Source organism: Pinus tabuliformis, chromosome 7 (genome assembly GCF_031772625.1).
Source record: "Pinus tabuliformis cultivar Carrire ecotype Pingquan chromosome 7, CPIR1, whole genome shotgun sequence".
In the NCBI taxonomy this organism is placed as follows: Eukaryota; Viridiplantae; Streptophyta; class Pinopsida; order Pinales; family Pinaceae; genus Pinus; species Pinus tabuliformis.
In genome coordinates this window covers 1710958391-1710977666 of record NC_142293.1, presented here as the reverse complement: position 1 = coordinate 1710977666, position 19276 = coordinate 1710958391, and the positions used below count along the sequence as shown (strand labels likewise).

The 19276-nt window shown below is 36.9% G+C and overlaps 1 protein-coding gene across 4 annotated transcripts in view; it reads right to left on the bottom strand.

Moving 5' to 3' along the window:
• Positions 1-377: 377 nt before the first annotated feature.
• The window catches only part of LOC149255168 (nucleoside hydrolase 3-like), a 369934-nt gene continuing 351035 nt past the window's right edge, over positions 378-19276 (bottom strand). For all 4 annotated transcript variants that reach the window (XM_089460372.1, XM_089460371.1, XM_089460374.1 and 1 more), the window contains 2 exons: positions 1029-1337; positions 378-895 (listed from right to left, as the gene is read on the bottom strand). In XM_089460372.1, coding sequence (XP_089316498.1) covers positions 614-895; positions 1029-1337 — 591 coding nt within the window. In that variant the 3' untranslated portion in view covers positions 378-613. The remainder of the gene's footprint in view (positions 896-1028; positions 1338-19276) is intronic.

Here is a 19276-nt window from a genome sequence, read left to right as displayed (position 1 = left end):
CCCTTGTAAGCTGCTTTTGTGGTCTTCCGTTCATATGCATGCTGCTATCTTGTAAGCTGTCTCTGTATTCATATTGGTAGCTCTGCTGTTGCTCCTTTGTGAGCTGCTTTTGTGGTCTTCCGTTCATATGCATGCTCCTCTTATGTGAGCTGTCTTTGTATTCATATTGGTAGCTCTGCTTTGTACTGTATTCCATTAGAGCTTTTTATGTTATAAAAAGAATATGAAAACAGTCACATTTCCAACATTTTACATGTTTTGCAATTACCCAAACAGTCTATGTTTTATGAAGCGATTTCTGGATATTCTGTCTCTGAATACGTTCAGGAAGAGCATGTTAATTACATCATTGGAAAGCTTATAACGAATCCAAACAATTTAGCTGCGTTGCCTGAGGCTCTTTATTATATTTCCACAAATTGCCATTTAAGATGGGAATCTGTTTTGGTTCAATAAACTAACTACATTCTATACAATGAAATTGAATGAATATGAATTAATGTATTACATGGAAAAGAAAGAGCTTATTGCGTTGCCTCAATGGAGGTAGAGGACTGGTTTGATTCCCAGTCGGTGTTTTCCATAATTGTACTTGCTGATATAAATTAATATTCTATGGGTGAGTCCATGAGTGCTTCTGCACTGAGAAATTAGCGATAACAGCAGACTGGACCTTTTCATTCAATGTGGTCACAATGTCACAATAGTAGCTTGCTGAATCAATCTCTTCCAAAATATTGATAGGATTGCCCTTTTCATGGTCAACAATTGTCCATCCATCAGTAGCCACATCACCAGTGGCAATGACCCTGACTGGTATTAGTTTTGTCTTTGATCTTAGTTCTGGCCTATATATCATGGTCACCGCACCTAGGACTTCTCCCAAAAACATGTCCTGAAACAATGAACCAAAACCAATCAATCCAATAACAGAAACTTCCCACAATGTAATTGATATATTTTAAGCAATCACTATGTTGCGTGTGTAAACCAGATTGTTCAATTAGAGTGTCAACCATTATACGTACTAAATGGTTATACACATGCTGACTGCAATACAGGTGCTCCATTGTTGTGAGTAGGCGATGTATAAACACTGCTTCAGGTGTCTCCTTCGACATCTCTAGCCCTTTTATGAGTTTTTTAAAGGATGAAGCTTTGCGTTGGACGTTGAGAGGAATTAATGTAATGTTAAGCTTTGTTGCTATAACCTGCTTTGCTGCATAAGGGTCAAGGAACATATGAAATTCTGCTTTTTTGTTTGAAGGGAAGGTAAAGAGATTTCCCTGTTGGACGTTGTCACCTTCGTCGAAGCCGCCACCGACAATGTACACATGCTGTGAAGAGGAAAAGATACCATGAAAAACACATACTTCATCATTTAATCACATGCAAATTCCATACTTTACATGAAGTTAGAGATATAATATTTATATCTGAACATGTCTCGTGTCTTTAATATTTCCTTATGTTCAAGAAAGAGCAGTTTTTAGCCGCAAAAACAAAACAATAGTTTTAAAATATGGTATTTATTAAATAAAACTGATATTTCAATGTTAACGCTAAATAAAATATCTTGATGCCAAATTTTAATAAATTAAATTTATATCTACTTCATAGGTATAAAATATTTTGATGCCAAATTTTAATAAATTAAATTTATATCTGCTTCAGAGGTATAGAATGAAATACAAAAAGTCAATGAGTAAAAGGTATCCATTATATTAATGCGTGTAAAAAGGTGTTTGGATTCTTAATATGGAGTTGGTATCTAGTTTTTAAAAATATTAATTAAAAAATTAGTATAAGTTATAAATAAAATTATTAAATGTTTAAATTAAGTAAATTAAGAATATATATAATAATTGAAAGAAATTAATACAAAGAGATGTAATTTTTTTATATAGTGAATATGGAGTTGAAATATGGTATATTAAGAATTATAGATTTATTTTAATTTTAATTGTACACTCTAAATTATAAACTTTTGAGGGATGAAAATTTAAATGTTTACATTTTTAGGGATTTGGTCTTTTTGTACATGGTGGTTGAAATATTTTAATGATGTGTTGACTAAAGTGAGGGAAATCATGTAAATCCTTGCGAGTTTAACATGGAGTTGGCATATTAAAATCTAGTATAAATCCACCCTAATTCACCTATACTAAGGGAAATTAAATGTAAAAAGTTAAAACCATTCCCCATCTTTTTATTCTTTAAAAAAAATGCATTTTATTTAAAAAAAAATGCATTTCATTTTTTTTTTATCTAAATAGTAAATAAATTCAAAATTAATACATCCAAAATTAAAATAAGTCTACAATGCAGTAATTATCACATATTATGTCACTGTCGTTTAACATCACACTATAGAGTTCTCTCCACAAAATGATCCTTGCATTACAGGGAATGGAATATTAAATTACTCATAACACAATACATTAATGAGTTCAAAGCTTCCATGACATTTGCTAAAACACTTTGACCTTCTTGGTTGAAAAGTAACTAATTTTGCAAGGTGTTGTCTACTAAGGCATCAAATTTGTCCGAATGGCCAAAAATCACCGAAATTTGACCATTTTTTTTCAAAAAAATTGACAATAGGAGTGCTTGAATCTAGTTTTTGATGGTGGAAATGGATTCAACACCATCAAAAATCCCTGGAGCACCCAAAATGTTGAAGCTTGGCAACTATAACCCAGATTTCCAAAAAATATCGCCAGATTTTATCAAAATCGTGCCAAAATTTTGATTGTTTTGTAGGGGAATTCCACAACTCATTAGACTACACTCATTTTGCAAAAACATGCTTTTAACTTGTAATGCATATAAACTCCATCTCTTCACAGTTACATATTCGTGGATTTTTTTTATTTCTTTTTACTATGGATGATGAGGTTCTCCTCACCTTAGAGGGTTCGTGGTGATTCAAACTATTGACCCAAGATGGGTGTAACTTAACCCACAAAACGATCTCTATGGTATATGCCATGGTTCTAACATTATTTAGAGTCTTTCTTTACATTCAATTTAATCTTTTACTTCAATATTAATGTACCATAATATTAAAGGCATTTAGATGCTCTATCACAAAGTCTCCATCACTCATCCTAAGGTCGTATAACTTTTTTCAAAATATAAAGGACTTGTACTTATATAAAGTCCTTAACTTATCCCATCATTTAACTTCTCAAAAGACATCCAATAACCTTTAATCTAAAAGACATAATCAAGTTATACTCTTTTCCTTCCTATCAAACTTCGTCCAATCTTCCACAAACATGCCCCTAAGTGCAATACCAAGATCCAACCCAAAGATTATCCATCTTGAGCTTCACAGCTCAAGGCTTTGCTCATTAAATTTCTTAATCCTAATTCAAAGTTTGTCATTCTCTTTAAGCACCATAATCACCATCGCGAAGGTCCCATTGAAATGAGGATTATCATAGACACAAGATAAACTTGCATTATCCAAACAAGTTGAATCCTCGTCAACAAAGGCATCACACTGAAGTCAATAATCTTGCTTTGATACCAAATATAAGATTTGAACCCTTACAAGATAATAAAGCATATATCGCATGGAGCTAGCCAGGGAAATAATATAACGCATACCGAACATATTCATTTATAACGATGCTAATTCAACTTAATAATATCATGAATCAAGAGGTTCATTACATGCACCAAACGCCCATACCAAAATATGTTAGGATACATAACCTCAATGATTGATCCAACTACCTTATAATATCACCATGACCAATAATGATTTTAATGACTTTTAGGACCTAATCCCTTGAATTGTTTTAATTAAAAAAACCATGAAATATTAATATCAGTCTTGTAATTATCCAAGTAATCATGGGATGAAAAGAAAACCATGTCATTAGAAAGCACACCAAGAACATTTATAAAAAACATGTCCATATATTTGTCCAATCAACCCATATAATGGATACCTTGTATTTAATCCACTAATTTGTAAAATGTCGTAAATCACTACAAATTTTGTCTCTTTCCTTGTTTAATGCAATGATTTTGGCTTTTCCATATTGAGGGCTCTTATATCCTCGAGGGACATTGTTGATGGCATGAACCATATCATGACAAAAGGGTCAATGAAGAACATTGAAAGATAAGTCACATGCATAGAGAACCCAAAACACTTTTGCATCCATTTCATCCCTACAACCATGGGAGAGGAAATATTTATAGTTCTACACTATGAATGCATGGGTAAGGATTCATAGCATTAGGGATGAATATTAACCATTGTACATTCTATATGAGGTCTCATATTCGACGATTTTTTTGTGTCTCTTGCTCTTCTCTTAGTGATTTGTGTCTATCTTTTGTTCGTACTTTATCACATGTTTTCAATCCTATCAACTCACTCTTCTTTTCCTCAACAAGTGTAATCCCACATAAATCCTTCCTTACACATGTATATGAACCTTTACAAGTTATGTTACAATGTGAGAATGAAAATTTAGTGATTCCACTCCATTTCCCTCCCTTAAGCCTTGCCACATACTTCTGTAAGGGTGTTGAAATTTCTTTAGGTTTTTTCCATCATCACTATAAGCTTCATCATTTCTTTTATCCTATTTTATTTCATCCTCCTCTTCATGGTACACCATATGCTCTATTTCTTCCTCTTGATAATAGGTATTTCAATTTCACGTCAACAATGCCATAACAAAAAATACATGCATAACCTATGTATCCATCATGCTTCTCAAGAATAACCTACTACCTACACTAGAGTGAAGGAGAAAAAGGAACATGAAAGAGTAAGAATAAAATATTTGACATAGAAAACATGCGAGTTTACGACACACGGTGGAAAATAAGAAGAAAATAATATGTTTAGGCTTAAAGCCTACCAATTCAACTCTCCAATAGCAATTGAATGTAATTATGACAACCTTCATATTCCTTACAAGCTCTCCCAAATCTTCTCCTTAACAACCAGTAAGAAGCCCACTCACAACAGTAAAGAGAAAAAATAGTTTAGGTCTATAAAGCATATTTTTTCTAGCAAGGAATGCTTGGGGTGCATTTTTAATGAGCTCAGAAGTGCCCCGAGAATGGTTTGTAGCACCCCAAGAGAAATTTAGCAGTATTGCTCCCTAGTAGCTTCACATGACACTGAGAAGTACCCCAAATCCCCCTAGAGAACACTCCTAAAAAATGCTCTAATGCAAGAGTGACAAAAAAACACTCTCCTACTAAAGCTTGGTTTGGGAGAGAAGCGAAGTGAGGGAGGATCATTCCCATGTAATTTAGGTTTAGAAAAAATAACAATAGCTTTTTTTAGCCTTTTCTAGTTGTTGTAGAATTGTAGCTTGCAAAATATTTCCCATTCAAATAATTGATGCTCCATTCCTTCATTACCAACTCATTTAACTCTTTATATGTTATCTAGTGAATACTAAATTTAAAGGTAGTGGGGGGTTTGTCCTCCATTTTTCCTACTAGAAGGAAAATAGGGGGATGATTAGAACATGTTGCCATCCCAACCTAAGTTCTTATTATATCTACATCCTATATTTGAGCTTGAAAAGCCAAGAACCTATATAATCACTTAGATCTCATCTAAATCAATCATGTTATTCCTCCAAGTGGGGGATACATCCAAAGCTTCAAGATCAAAAAGCTTTTTGTCCTCAATTTGAGCATTAGAAAAATTGCAAGGAGATCCATTCTTCCAACTTCTCTCTATACATCTCCTTATCTTTGGATAAAATTTATATTCCTTCCCACTATTACCTCATTGCTTTTTAAATAATCTAAGGTGGAACACCCATCCCAAAACTCCTTATGATTGAAAAGGCCATATACATTCAAAAGAGAGAAACAATTGCCCAATTTTTGAGAATACAACTTTGTCCAAAAAGTTGAACGAAGCATATTTGAATTGTGGAGAAGAAGGAACTTGATCCATCTTGTAATTATTCACCCTAACTTTCGCACAACATCCCAAATAATGAGCTCCTAGTCTTGAAGCATATAACTCAAAATAGCTCTAATAGAACCCCCCTTCAACATTGTGTCATGTAGACATATAACATCACTCTTGTGAATACTAGCTAACCTACTACTAGCACCTTTTTCATAGGTTGCACCTAAACCCCTGCATTATAGGATAACATAATCAATTTGAACCTTTCCTTGGGGCATTCCTTATTGTAAATCCCCCACAAATGGCTTGCTACCTCATAGACTATATTTCTCTCTTAACTTGTTGTTGTTCTAAGTTCAAAATGATATTCTTCTTGAAGAAAGTTAATTCACGGATTGAGTCATATCAAGACATAGACTTCCTTCCATTCTAGTCTCTCGAACTCCTTTAATCTTCTTTGATAACAATAATTGTTATCTCTTATTACCCAAGAACATACTTCTCACTTGAGGAGTATGTAGAGCTTAAAATCATAGCTTAATATAACTTCAACCCTCTTAATGGAAGATCTTATTAAAATTCTCCATTCTATATTGGGAAGACCACCAAAATCCTCCTTTTGGTTCTCCTCACCATTTTTTCTCTCAATCCCATGTGTAGCATGAATAGGTTCGAGTAGTGTTCCTATCAAATACTCACCACTGACCTTGTATCATGGACCAAATCAATTAAAATAACAAACTACACAAAAAATAAAGACATAGGAAAAGGCAATTCATGATAAAAGATAATTATGATAAATGGAATCGATTGAGTCCTTTGTGATGGAAGGAATTTATATAAGAAAGGGGGGAAGTAAGAAGTGGTCATCTTTTGGGGGTGGAGACGAGAGGAAATAGACTATTAAGTCTAGCCATAATAGATTGAGGCTCGAGGGTGGATAGCTGTTGAGTTAAGCCTGCAGTTGGGAGGTGAGTTGTTTCTCATACCTTTGTTGTGGAGTTACTAAAGTGGAATCAGGAAAGCGTTGGAAATTGCAGCACTTACAGTTGTAGGCTCCATTCTTTAGATAAATGTATGTACCTTAGCCTTCTTTTTCTATGTCTTACATATGGTATCAGAGAAGGCCTCAATCATTGACACCTATGAACCTTAGTCTTATGATAAAATGGTAGATCTGAAAATATTTTAGTTCTAGCTATAAATTTAACTACTTTCTAGTATATCTATTTTTAGTAAATCTATAATTTCTATTGGTTGCAACAAGGTAGTGGTGATTATTTTAAATCTATGGTAAAAATAATATGTTTTTAATATTATTTTAAATCCACCGTAACTAAGAATATTGTTGCACCTATAGGTGCTCTCTAACCCAGTATGGAAGAGATGATGTCCTGCCCTGTCTTGGCATGTTATGTTATGTAAACATTTTGATTTGGTGAAATTATATCAAAATAAAAGTAAAAATAAAAATAAAATAAAATAATAAAATTATTAATTAAAAAAAAATTAACAGATTCGGGTATGTTATATTCATTCCAAAAGAGAAGTGAGTAGAGCTCCCCTGTTAGGGTCCAACCCTAACCCCTTTATTTATGTAATAATTCCAAGGGGCCGAGCCAAAGTCATAGTTAGTTAAAGAGTCAATAAAACCTGAATTAATAATTGTAAGTGGTTAACCCGCATTATAGAAAAGGGACCACAATTAGTTGCAAGTAGGCCATAGTTAATAAATAAAGTGGTTAACCTGTGTTATGCAAGGGACCACTGGTAGTTAGGGTTTTGGATGTCATTTAGCTATAAATAGTCTAAGTTAGTAAGGGAAAAGATCAACGAGTCTTATTGTAATTGAGATTCACTCTTTTGGAGGTTGCCCTCTCGAAGAGACAAGTGAACACTGAATCTGCTTCTGAATAATAAAATAATTTGTAGTTTTTCATTTCATGTGATAATTCAGTGGTTTGGGCTATATTTCTTTGTATTTCTGGTATTTTGGATTTCTCGCAGGTATAGAGGATAACAAGTGGAATCAGAGCACTTTCCAGGGCCAGTGGTACCTCCAATTTTCGCATAATTTTTTTAGGCTAGAGACGTGTTTCGACATCTTTAAATCACAAGATTTGTCGTTGAATGCATAAACCTACGGATTTGGGGAGGCATGCATGCAAGAACTACAATAGGTGGTCACGCTTGTTGGACTCCCCTTGTAACCTCTATGGGTACCTTTTCGAGTAGTAGCGCATTAGACAGAACCACGCACAGACTGCACTTCCACATACTATGTAATAGATCTGACCTACAAATATATGAAAATAGAAATATGCCCAAAAATAGCAAAATAAAAATATATAAATGCTTCTCTTTATTAATCAAAACCCTTAAGGTAGGGTAACACCATACAATCACTCCTTAAGGAAGGAGAACACTCCACAAGCCATATGTTTGCCAATACAATAATCCTTGACATCTCTCAATGGGTAGTCTCTAAGCCCTATATAGGCTTCACACATACAATACCATGGGTCTATACCATGTGTCTCTCAATACCATGTATCTAATACAATGGGCTTATCACATTATTGCTCACTACTTGTGGTCCCTTACATGATGCGGGTTAACCACTTTATTTATTAACTATGGTCCATCACATTATTACATTAGTCCCTTGGGTACCTCCCTGTGTACCCCATAATATCCCCCCTAGGTATACTACATTCCACCCCGCTTAAACATGTTTCGTCCCTGAAACATAAGAAGAACACAAATAATAAGATGTACTTAAAAGAGTAGTCCACTGGTACCATGCACGTGCATCTAGCCATCCCAGAGACAGGTGATTACTCGATCTAGTCGGTGCCTCGCTCGCTTGAGCTGGGAGTTGATCCTGGCGGTTCCTCCATGTTGATGTGTTGTGGGTGGATCGCCGCACCTCTTTATTTGTCGTGCATGGATTGTTGTCCTTGTTGCTAATTCGTTGCCATCTTGTTGGTTGTTTTCTTGCTGGGTAATGTGGGTGGTGATATGTTGAAGCTTTAACCAATGGTGTATCTTTCTTTAATTCACCACCTAATGGAGTCTAATGGGCATCTGGTACATGTTGTGGCGCCTGCAATTGTTGCTTATATTCTAGTATTATTTCAACCACAAACTCCTCATCTGATGTATATGTACCTGTAACATTTTACGCTTCAACCTCCTTGGACTCTACCTGTTTATTGGTGGAAATATCATGTAATGTAATTTTCTTCTTTTTATACTAAAGCCTTAGTAATTTCTTCTGCACATTAATATTAATAGTACCAACAGATTCCATCCAAGAGTATCCCAAAACAACATTCACATTAGCCATATCTGAAGCATAAAAAGAAGAATGCAATACATACTTATCCATAGAAATCTTCAAATCTTATAAACTTGCACCTGCTCATTATTAACTTGTGTGCGCTCTATTTGTTTGGCTGGAATTTGCAATCTTTTAGTCAAATGAACATTAATAAAATTATGTTTGCTATTAGGATTGATAGACACAATTATCTTCTCTTTCTTAATACATCCATGAACCTGTAATAAGGAGATACCTGTAGAAAATAACCCCTTACATGTTTCATTCCCCTGTTTTCTAGCATGAGACCGTTTGTCCAAAAGGAGTTTTTCAAATTCTTCATCTGAAAGTTTGGACAACTTCTTGTTGTCAAGTGAGCGCCACCATATGGCAGCCTCATCTTTCAGCCCAAGGCATAATAAACCTCTCCAATGTTTCAGAAAGATTTTCTTAAGATCTTTTATGAATTCATCAATAGTAGGCCCATTACCTTTCCTGTAAAAAATCCTTGCTAGAAGCCATGAAGAAAATTTTGAAAAAAAATCACTTACTTTGTGAAAATTTAAAATGGTCACAGTTTGATCAATATTGCTCAGAATCCTTATTATCACCCGTTTTCGGAAATGAAACAACCATTCTACATTTTCCCATGTGATAGAAATCTCGATCAATGCACCCTGGAATTTCAGATTTGCGCTGCAACTGTCCCGCCATCACAAGTTTTTTTGAAAAAAAGAGTTGATTTTAAATCAAAGATATCTCCCTCTTCCGGACTTCGATTTGACTGATTTTTTATATATTATTTAGGTAATTTTTCAAGAGAATCCCAGATCTGCAATTAGTTTCTCAAAATTCCCCACAAAAACTGCAAAAATTGACTGGAGATCCGACGTCCACAAATTTTCGTCAGAAAATTTTCTGCAACACAACTGATTTTTAAATCAGCGATATCTCCCTCATCCAGACTTCGATTCAGCCGATTTTTTTTTTTGAATTTGGGTATTTTTTCGCAAAGAATCCAGATCTGCAGTTTTATTTTGCAAATTTTTCCCCATAAGTTTAAGATCTGATCTGCAAACTCGCTGCCCAAAAAAAAATTCTTAAAAAAAAAAATCTCTGCTTTGCCCAAGAAAGTGCTCCGATACCATTTGTAATAGATCTGACCTGCAAATATATGAAAATAGAAATATGCCCAAAAATAACCAGATTGGAAAATAGAAATGCTTCTCTTTATTAATCAAAACCCTGAAGGTAGGGTAACACCATACAATCACTCCTTAAAAAAGGAGAACACTCCACAAGCCATATGCTTGCCAATACAATAACCCTTGACATCTCTCATGAGGAGTCTCTAGCCTCTATATAGGCTTCACACATACAATACCATGGGTGATTACCATGTGTCTCTCAATACCATGTATCTAATATAATGGGCTTATCACATTATTGCTAACTACTTGTGGTACCTTACATGATACGAGTTAACCACTTTATTTATTAACTATGGCCCATCACATTATTATATTATTCCCTTGGGTACCTCCCTTTGTACCCCATAATATCCCCCCTACGTATATTACATACCCTTGGGTATATCGGAAGCCCCCTAGGATCACTTGAAACCTAACCTTAGATAAGTCATCGACTGTCTTGCTGCTACAATACACTTCTACGGCTACAATTCTTGTTCTTTAAAGAGTAGGGGTAACTTCCTTTCCAGTTAACATAAAATTCCGAGACGGTGAGATTAAAGTTAATATTGACCTCAATCGGGTAAATCAACAAGAGCCAACATTCTTGAGAAAACTTTTAGCTTAAGAAGAGATGATGAACTGTTTCTTCCTCCTTTTGGCACAGAGGTCATCTTGAGGGCCCATGGATGCCCTTTTTATTTAGATTTTTTGTTGTTAGAATCTTGCCTTTGAGCATTGTCTAGATAAAAATTTGATTTTTGGAAGACTTTATGTTTTCCACACTGATTTCCACAAAGGCCAATCCTGATGTCCATAATATTCTTGCAGCTTCTCATAACCTGATTTTACAGAGAAGTAACCCACTGATGGTTTCCATTTGAATTTGACTTGTTGCCCAAGGCTTATTGGTGCTTCTCCCTTGAGGTGTGAAATTATCAGGTTCCATGATTACTAGGGTCAGGAGGGAATGTTGGAGGCGACCATCCTTCCCATGAGTTATCTTGTTGGTTCCATAATGAGATTTGGTCGAGAGAATTTATTCCTTTGTTTTTCATCCAAGTCATGAGAGGTTGAATGCCTCGAAGTTCAAAGAGAGAAGAATATCCCATGATGGTATCTCTCCATGAGTTTATGTCCTGACCACCTCCTGGGATTCTGGAAGTGTTTTCCTTAACAAGAGGCAAGGCTTTTCTAAGAAGCTTCCAAATTATTGAACAAGGTCTGATGGGCATTTTTACTGTAAGAAAGTGTTGTCGACAAGAACTCAAGTACTTTGCTTCCAAAACTTGTTTCCACTAGGAGGGATCCCCTGTGATGAATCTCCCAATGATTTTTGCTCTGAAAGCAATATTCAAAAGACCAGGAAGTCGAATGGAAATGCCACCATTCTCATACGGAGTTGTTACTTGCTTCCAATTTATTAGACTGGTTCTTTTTTTTTCTTTTTTCTTTTTTAAATTAGTTCTATTTTCTTTTGAATTCCAACTAGAGCTTGAATGATAACAAATTGATATAGTGGAAGGGTTGATAAGAAATATTTGATCAAAGTAACTCTCCCAGCTAGATTGAGCCAGAGCATGCCCCAATTATGAATTTTCTTCATTTTGTCAATGGAAAAAATCCAAATCTCTGATCTCAAAATATCCTTAGAAATTGGTAGTCCCAAGTGCTTGAAGTGATCCCAATTTGCTTTGAAAGGGACTCTTAGAATTGGAGAAATACGGTGAAGATTTCTTCTAGTGGTATTCCAACCATAAACGTTGTTTTATTATTTTTTTAGGAGGCATCCAGAGACCTCCAAGAATTTGTCTAAGATGTTTTTGAATCTTTTTACAACAATACACAAGGCTCTCACTAAGAATAAGGTGTCGTCGACAAATTGAGAATGGTTAATGCTCTTGACTCCTTTGCTGATGTAGACGTCGGTGATGGTGGCATTCTGTATGTTGTGCTCTAAGTTTATACTAAGAGAATCTATCATTATAATATATTGGAATGGAGAGAGCGGACAACCTTGTCTTAGGCCTCTTGAGCTTTGAAAAAAACCTCAGGGTCTGCCATTTACGAGAGGGGTAATCCAGGGCCCATTAATGCAAGCTTTAATGAGGGCTATAAAGTCGGAAGAGAATCCAAACTTATGAAGAACAATAGTAAGAAAAGAGTGGTTGACACGATCGAAGGAATTAGCCATGTCTAGTTTCAAGATGAAGCCTTTTTCATTTCTAGACATGCTAGAATGAATGGCTTCTTGAACAAGCATTATGTTATCTACGATTTGCCTATTTGGGACAAAGCCTCCTTGGTTTTCAGAAATCAAGTTGGGGAGGAGTGGCTTGAGCCAATTAGCTAGAACTTTGGAGATAATTTTATAGGAGGAGTTGCATAGGGATATGGGTCTAAAGCGATGAAAGGAGGGTGGACTGGACTCCTTAGGGATGAGGGCAAGATAAGTGGAGTTGGTATTGCCACCTATTATATTTTTTTTGAAGACCCATCATACCATCTTTAAAAGGCCATTTTAATGAGAAACCAGAAGGAGCGGTAAAAAGAGATGGATAAGCCATCAGGTCCCGAGGCTTTATCTGGTTGAAGATTGCAAATGCCTAGTTGAATTTCATCTTGTTCCACTTCTTTTGTTAGAACAAAATTTGTCTCTTTTGAAATTAATTTAGGGACGTGTCTTGTGAAGTCTTCATAATTTTGATTCCCACGATCTGCTGAGAGTAAACTCTTGTAGTGTTGATATGCTTATATTTAGCAGGTTTGTCATCCTGGAACTATTCCAGCAGGATAGGGGGTGGTGGGTATCCCCCGCGTTGGCTGTTGCATACTGGTTGAATGGTAGAATGCGGATATGGTTTGATGGCGCGATAGCGAGAATGCAGGTAGCGCTTTATTTTGACATCCCCTTCTCCTTTGATTGCCTCTCTGCAAGTTTTTGATTGATCTCATTTTAGTGGTGTTGTGAAAGAAAGCAGTGTTCTTGTCGTTGACCTGAATCTACATGTTTCTAGACTTTAGTCTCCATGTCTCTTATGTGAAAATTTCAAATACGAAATTCTACTGCAGTAACTGATTTATTTCTCCTATTTATTTTCCACAATAAGTTATTTACAAAACCCTTCAGTAAACATGAAAGTAAATTCTACTGCAGTTGTCACATAATAGCATAGAGAAAAGAATAGTGAAATACAAGCACAAGAATCAATAACATCAACACAATTCTTTTTGGACAATAGTCCCCAGAAAAACCCAATGCGGGAAAATTGGCACAACAGATGAGGTTTATTTATTATACTTCAGCAACAATCTCTTTACAAGGAATGATTTGCAGAACATAGAGAAACCTCCGAGAAAACACATGAGATAATTTTCCTTCATCCTTTAGAGAAATTATGACACCCAAGAGACCCTCCAGCCTTCACTGCGTCACCTCTGCATCATCACTGCGTGAGGATTGCGTCCCTTGTTGCGCTACCTCTCTGAGCTGTCCCTCTGATGCACCGCATCCCCTCCTCCTTGGTCTTCGACTCACGCTGATACCCTCATCTTCCTTCACCCTGCAACTCTCCCTTTGAAATCGAACTCTTACTCCTTGAGAATCGATTTCCCTCGGGTTACTGAGTATTTGCTCAGTGTGTCTCCAAATGACTCTTAAGTCTTCCGTTATACGTTTCTTGTTGAGATATCAATGATCATGATCTAATCTCTAATCAACAACTAAGATTAAATTAGACTTGATCCCCGTCTCTTAGAAACTTCTCACCCATACTTTCATTAATACCCATTACTATTTCAATTTGCCTAAGTTTAGACTTAGGAACCCCATTAAAAATATTAATCAATTTAATAAAATACAATCCGGGTGGAATTTCACCAAATGATTTCTGGGTCTTGGAAATCTCATGTGTTCTAGCCCCTCCACAAAATTTCAGAGCTAGATCACATCCGATGTTACCCAAAAATCAACACTCCCTCTTAGCGAGGAATGTGCTCTAATAATACTTCCCAGCAGAAGTATCACATTGAATCCACGGTTTCGGTCCTTTGTGTTGGTGATGCTCGGCTTGTTGCCCCTCATTCACTACGCTACTACAATTTGTATTGCTGCCCATGACACTACCACTGTCACTATTGCATCTGTACTGCAACTCCCTCTCAATATGCTGCATCATGCTGCCCATAGCACTATCACTGCTAACTGTTGCACTGCAACTCCCTCTTAAGAACTACACTATTTGTTTCTGCTACTAAAACGGATTCTCAATCATCCCCATCTTCTCCCTGAAATAAACAAACTTTGTTCTTCCAAGAGCCTTGGTGAGAATGTCTGCCACATGTTCTCCTGTCAAAGTGTACTATAATTATACTGCCCCTCGCTAGACACAGTCTATTGTAAAGTGACACCTGATGTCAATGTGCTTTGACCGATCATGAAAAATTGGATTCCCAGAGAACTTGATGCAACTCTGATTATCACACAAAATATTGGTTGCTTCCATCCTTCTCCTGAATATATTCACAAGCAACTTCCTAAGCCATATGGCTTCACACGATGTTGTGCTAGTTGCCATATATTTAGCTTCAGCGGAGCTCAGAGCTACGGATTTTTGTTTCTTACTACACCAAGAGGTCATACCTGATCCAATGTTGAAACAATACCCAGTGGTACTTTTCCGATCCACTGAACTTCCAGCTCAATCTGCATCAGTGAACCCACTCAGCGTGATATCATTGCCTCGGGTGTACATTAATCCATGCTCGATTATTCCTCGTATATATCTGAGAACATGCTTGGTTGCTACCCAGTGTGCCCTCTTTGCTTCTACCATGAACTGACTGAGGGTGTTGATAGTGTAACAAATGTCTGGCCTGGTTGACTAGATACATCAAGGACCCTATGAGCTGCCTGTACAAGGTGGGATCTACTTCTTTATCTTCAGACGCATCAATCTTCTTCCAGTTGGTAATCATTGGAGTAGCCATGGGTCTACAGTCCTGCATTCTGAACCTTTTTAAAATTTATGTAGCATATCTCCCTTGTCCAAGGAAAATTCCACCCTTCTGCTGCCAAACTTCCAACCCTAGAAAATAATGCATTCTTCCCAAATCCTTCATATCAAATTCTGTAGCTACGTTTTCCTTGCAATCTTTGATGAGCCTGGATGAACTTGTCAGGAAAAGGTCATGCACATATAACACTAGAATCAAAGGCTCATTCTCTACAATAAGATAATAGAGGTTGGGATTTGCGTTTCTCTTGACGAATCCCATTTTCTGCAAGTAACCATCAATTCAACCATACCATGCTATGGGTGCTTGTTTAAGCCCATACAAGGCTTTCTTCAACCTACATACATGAGTTTTCTTCTCATGTGTCTCAAAACCCTCTGGTTGCTCAATGTATACTTCTTCTTCTATCACCGCATTCAAGAATGCAGTCTTGACGTCCATCTGGTGAATCTCCCACCCCATCTGTGCTGCAAGGGATATCACGAATCTAACAAAAGTATACCTAGCTACTGGGGCAAAGGTTGCTTTGTAGTCTATCCCTTCCTTCTGAGCATACCCCTTAGCTACGAACCTAGCTTTATATTTTTCCACACTGCCATCTGCAACATATTTGACCTTGTAGATCCATCTCGAACCTACAACTAATCTATCCTAAGGCCTAGGTACCACTTCCCAGACATCATCGATCATTATGGAACTGTATTCCTCCACCATAGCATCTACCCATTCTTGATGCTGAATGGCCTCCTAAAAACTAGAGGGTTCTCCAACCTGAGCCACCAAAGCTTGGTATCTATATGGTTTTATTCACTCCCTTTTCTCGTTCCTAGGAGCTCCAATGAAATCCTCTGCATCTCGTAGTATTTGTCGAAGTTCCCAACTCGTTCTTCCACTAATAGTGGGAAGATCTATTTTCTCCTCCTCCTGAGATTTCACCCTCTGTAATGACTTTGGATTCTTGTCCTTTGGGGAAGTACTAGCGCTGGTTTCAGTTGGTCAAAGTGGCTGGACCAATGGATCATCCTTTGACTGCTCTTTGGAAGGCATTTCTCGAGATTTCCTAAAAGCTCTGTCCTCCATGAACTTTACATCCCGTCATACTACTATCTTTCTATTTCCCGGAAGGTAGATTCTATATGCCTTAGCATTCTTGCTATATCCCACAAGATATCCTTTTTTTGTAGTTTGATCCAACTTCTTCCTCTTTTCTTCAGGTATATCGTAGTATGCCAAACTCCCAAATATTATGAAATGACTCACTTCAGGCTTCTTTCCAGTGAAGACACTCTCCAGAGTAATCTTACCTAATGCCCTATGAGGAGTCCTGTTCTGAACATAGATTGTTGTGCTACATGCTTCTACCCATAGAAATTTGGGCATATCCTGATCATACAACATTGCCCTTGTTGTTTCAACAACAGTTCTGTTCTTCCTCTCTGCTACTCCATTTTGCTTCGGATTATATGGAGTTGTCCATTATCTTCTGATGCATTCCCTTGCGCATAAATCAGTGAAGTCCTTATCAATGTATTCTCCACCATTGTCTGAGCACAACACTTTTATCCTCTTTCCTGTCAGATTCTCAACCAGAGCTTTAAACTCCTTGAATCGATCAAAAACCTCATCCTTGGTTTTTCGAAAGTAGATCCAAGTCTTCCTGGAATGGTCATCAATGAAGGTGACAAAGTATTCAGCACCACTAAGAGATTTTGTGGACATGGATCCACAGATATCTTAGTGTATCAATCCCATAACACTCTTTGCCCTACTGTTACTTCTAGGATAAGCCTCTTTGGCGTACTTTCCCAGTACGCAACCTCTGCATACATCGTCTCGTTTGGTACTTAATTCTGGAACTCCTGTGACGGTTCTTTTGAGAATACTTAGAGCCCCATGGTGTAAGAGCCCCATCCTTTTGTGCCATAGTTCATTCAAATCTTTTTCACCATTGCTGCCTATCAGTGCCACTGGAGATTCTAGCTGTAACTTATACAGTTTGTTACTTTTCACTCCTATTTGGGCCTTCTTCTTCCAACTTGGATGTTTGACATATACTTTCTTCCAAATGAAGTAAACGTCATAGCCCTTGTTCTGTTACTGGGATACAGAGAGTAAGTTCATCCTCAATCCAGGCACATGCAACACATTGGTAGCTCGAAGCCAATCCCCTGCTTCTGTTTGAAAAACTATAGTACCTCTTCCTATAGGGGTGCATTTTGACTTATTTTCCATGGTGATTTGGGAGTTCATATGTTCTTCTTGATAGCTCGAGAAACATTCTTGTATTCTCGTCATGTGTGCATAAGCTCCACTATCAATATACCAATCCTCAGAGGAAGCGGAACTTGCCAAGCAAGCAACTTCTTCTTCCAGTCTGGAAGCTAGCATAGAATTGTCGTGATCCATTATATCCTTCATGCTTGCCTCTTTCTCAGGAGAACTGCGTGAGTCCTTTTGAGTTGCTGCTCCAACATCATTTTCACGAACCATTGCAGATTCTCTAATCGTGTTGCCCGATCTCTGCTATGATACCATGTGAAAATTTCAAATACGAAATTCTACTGCAGTCACTGATTTATTTCTCCTACTTATTTTCCACAATAAGCTATTTACAAAACCCTTCAGTAAACATCAAAGTAAATTCCACTGCAGTTGTCACATAATAGCATATATAAAAGAACAATGAAATACAAGCATAAGAATCAATCACATCAACATAGTTAGTTTTGGACAATAGTCCTCAGAAAAACCCAATGTGGGAAAACCAATGCAATAGATGAGGGTTTATTTATTATTCTTCAACAATAATCTCTTTACAAGGAATGATTTGCAGAACATAGAGAAACCTCTGAGAAAACACCTGAGATAATTTTCCTTCACCCTTTGGAGAAATTCTTACACCCAAGAAACCCTCCAGCCTTCACTGCGTCATCATTGCATTAGGACTGCGTCATCATTGCATGAGGACTGTGTCCCTTGCTGCGCTGCCTCTCTGAGCTGCCCCTCTGCATTGTCCCTTTGATGCACTGCGTCCCCTCCTCCTCGGTCTCCGACTGATGCTGATACCCTCCTCTTCCTTCACCCTACAACTCTCCCTCTGAAATCAAACTCTTAATCCTTGAGAATCGATTTCCCTCGGGTTACTGAGTATTTGCCTGGTGTGTCTCCAAATGACTCTCAAGTCTTCCTTTATACTTTTCCTATTGAGATATCAACGACTAAGATTAATTTAGACTTGATCCTCGTCTTTTAGAAACTTCTCACCCATATTTTCATTAATACCCATTAATATTTTAATTTTCCTAAGTTTAGACTTAGGAACCCTATTAAAAATATTAATTATTTTAATAAAATACAATCCGGGTGGAATTTTACCAAAGGATTTATGGGTCTTGGAGATCTCATGTGTTCTAGCCCCTCCACAAAATTTCAGAGCTAGAGCACATCCATTGCTACCCAAAAATCAACATCATCCTCGTTTATGTTGTTCTTGTAAATTTCCGAATGAAGTTCTTTTTCTCTCAGCTGATTCTCCTTTGTTACTTCTCCTTCCTCCATGATTTTCTGAACATTTTCAATCTCCTTTTTCATCTCTACTTTCTTTTGTTGTGGTTCTATATAATGTAATCGAGCCCAACCTTTAAGAGTTTTTTTGACATTTTTTAGCTTTGTTTCCCAAACAAAACTAGGGGAACCATTAATGCTTTGATTCCATGCTGTGGCGAACAAAGTTCCAACTTCTTCAGAATTTATCTAGAGGGGGTTGTAGCGAAAGGGGAGAGGTTCCAAATTTTCACTTTCCCCAAAAGATATGGCAATTGACTTGTGATCCGAAGTTGC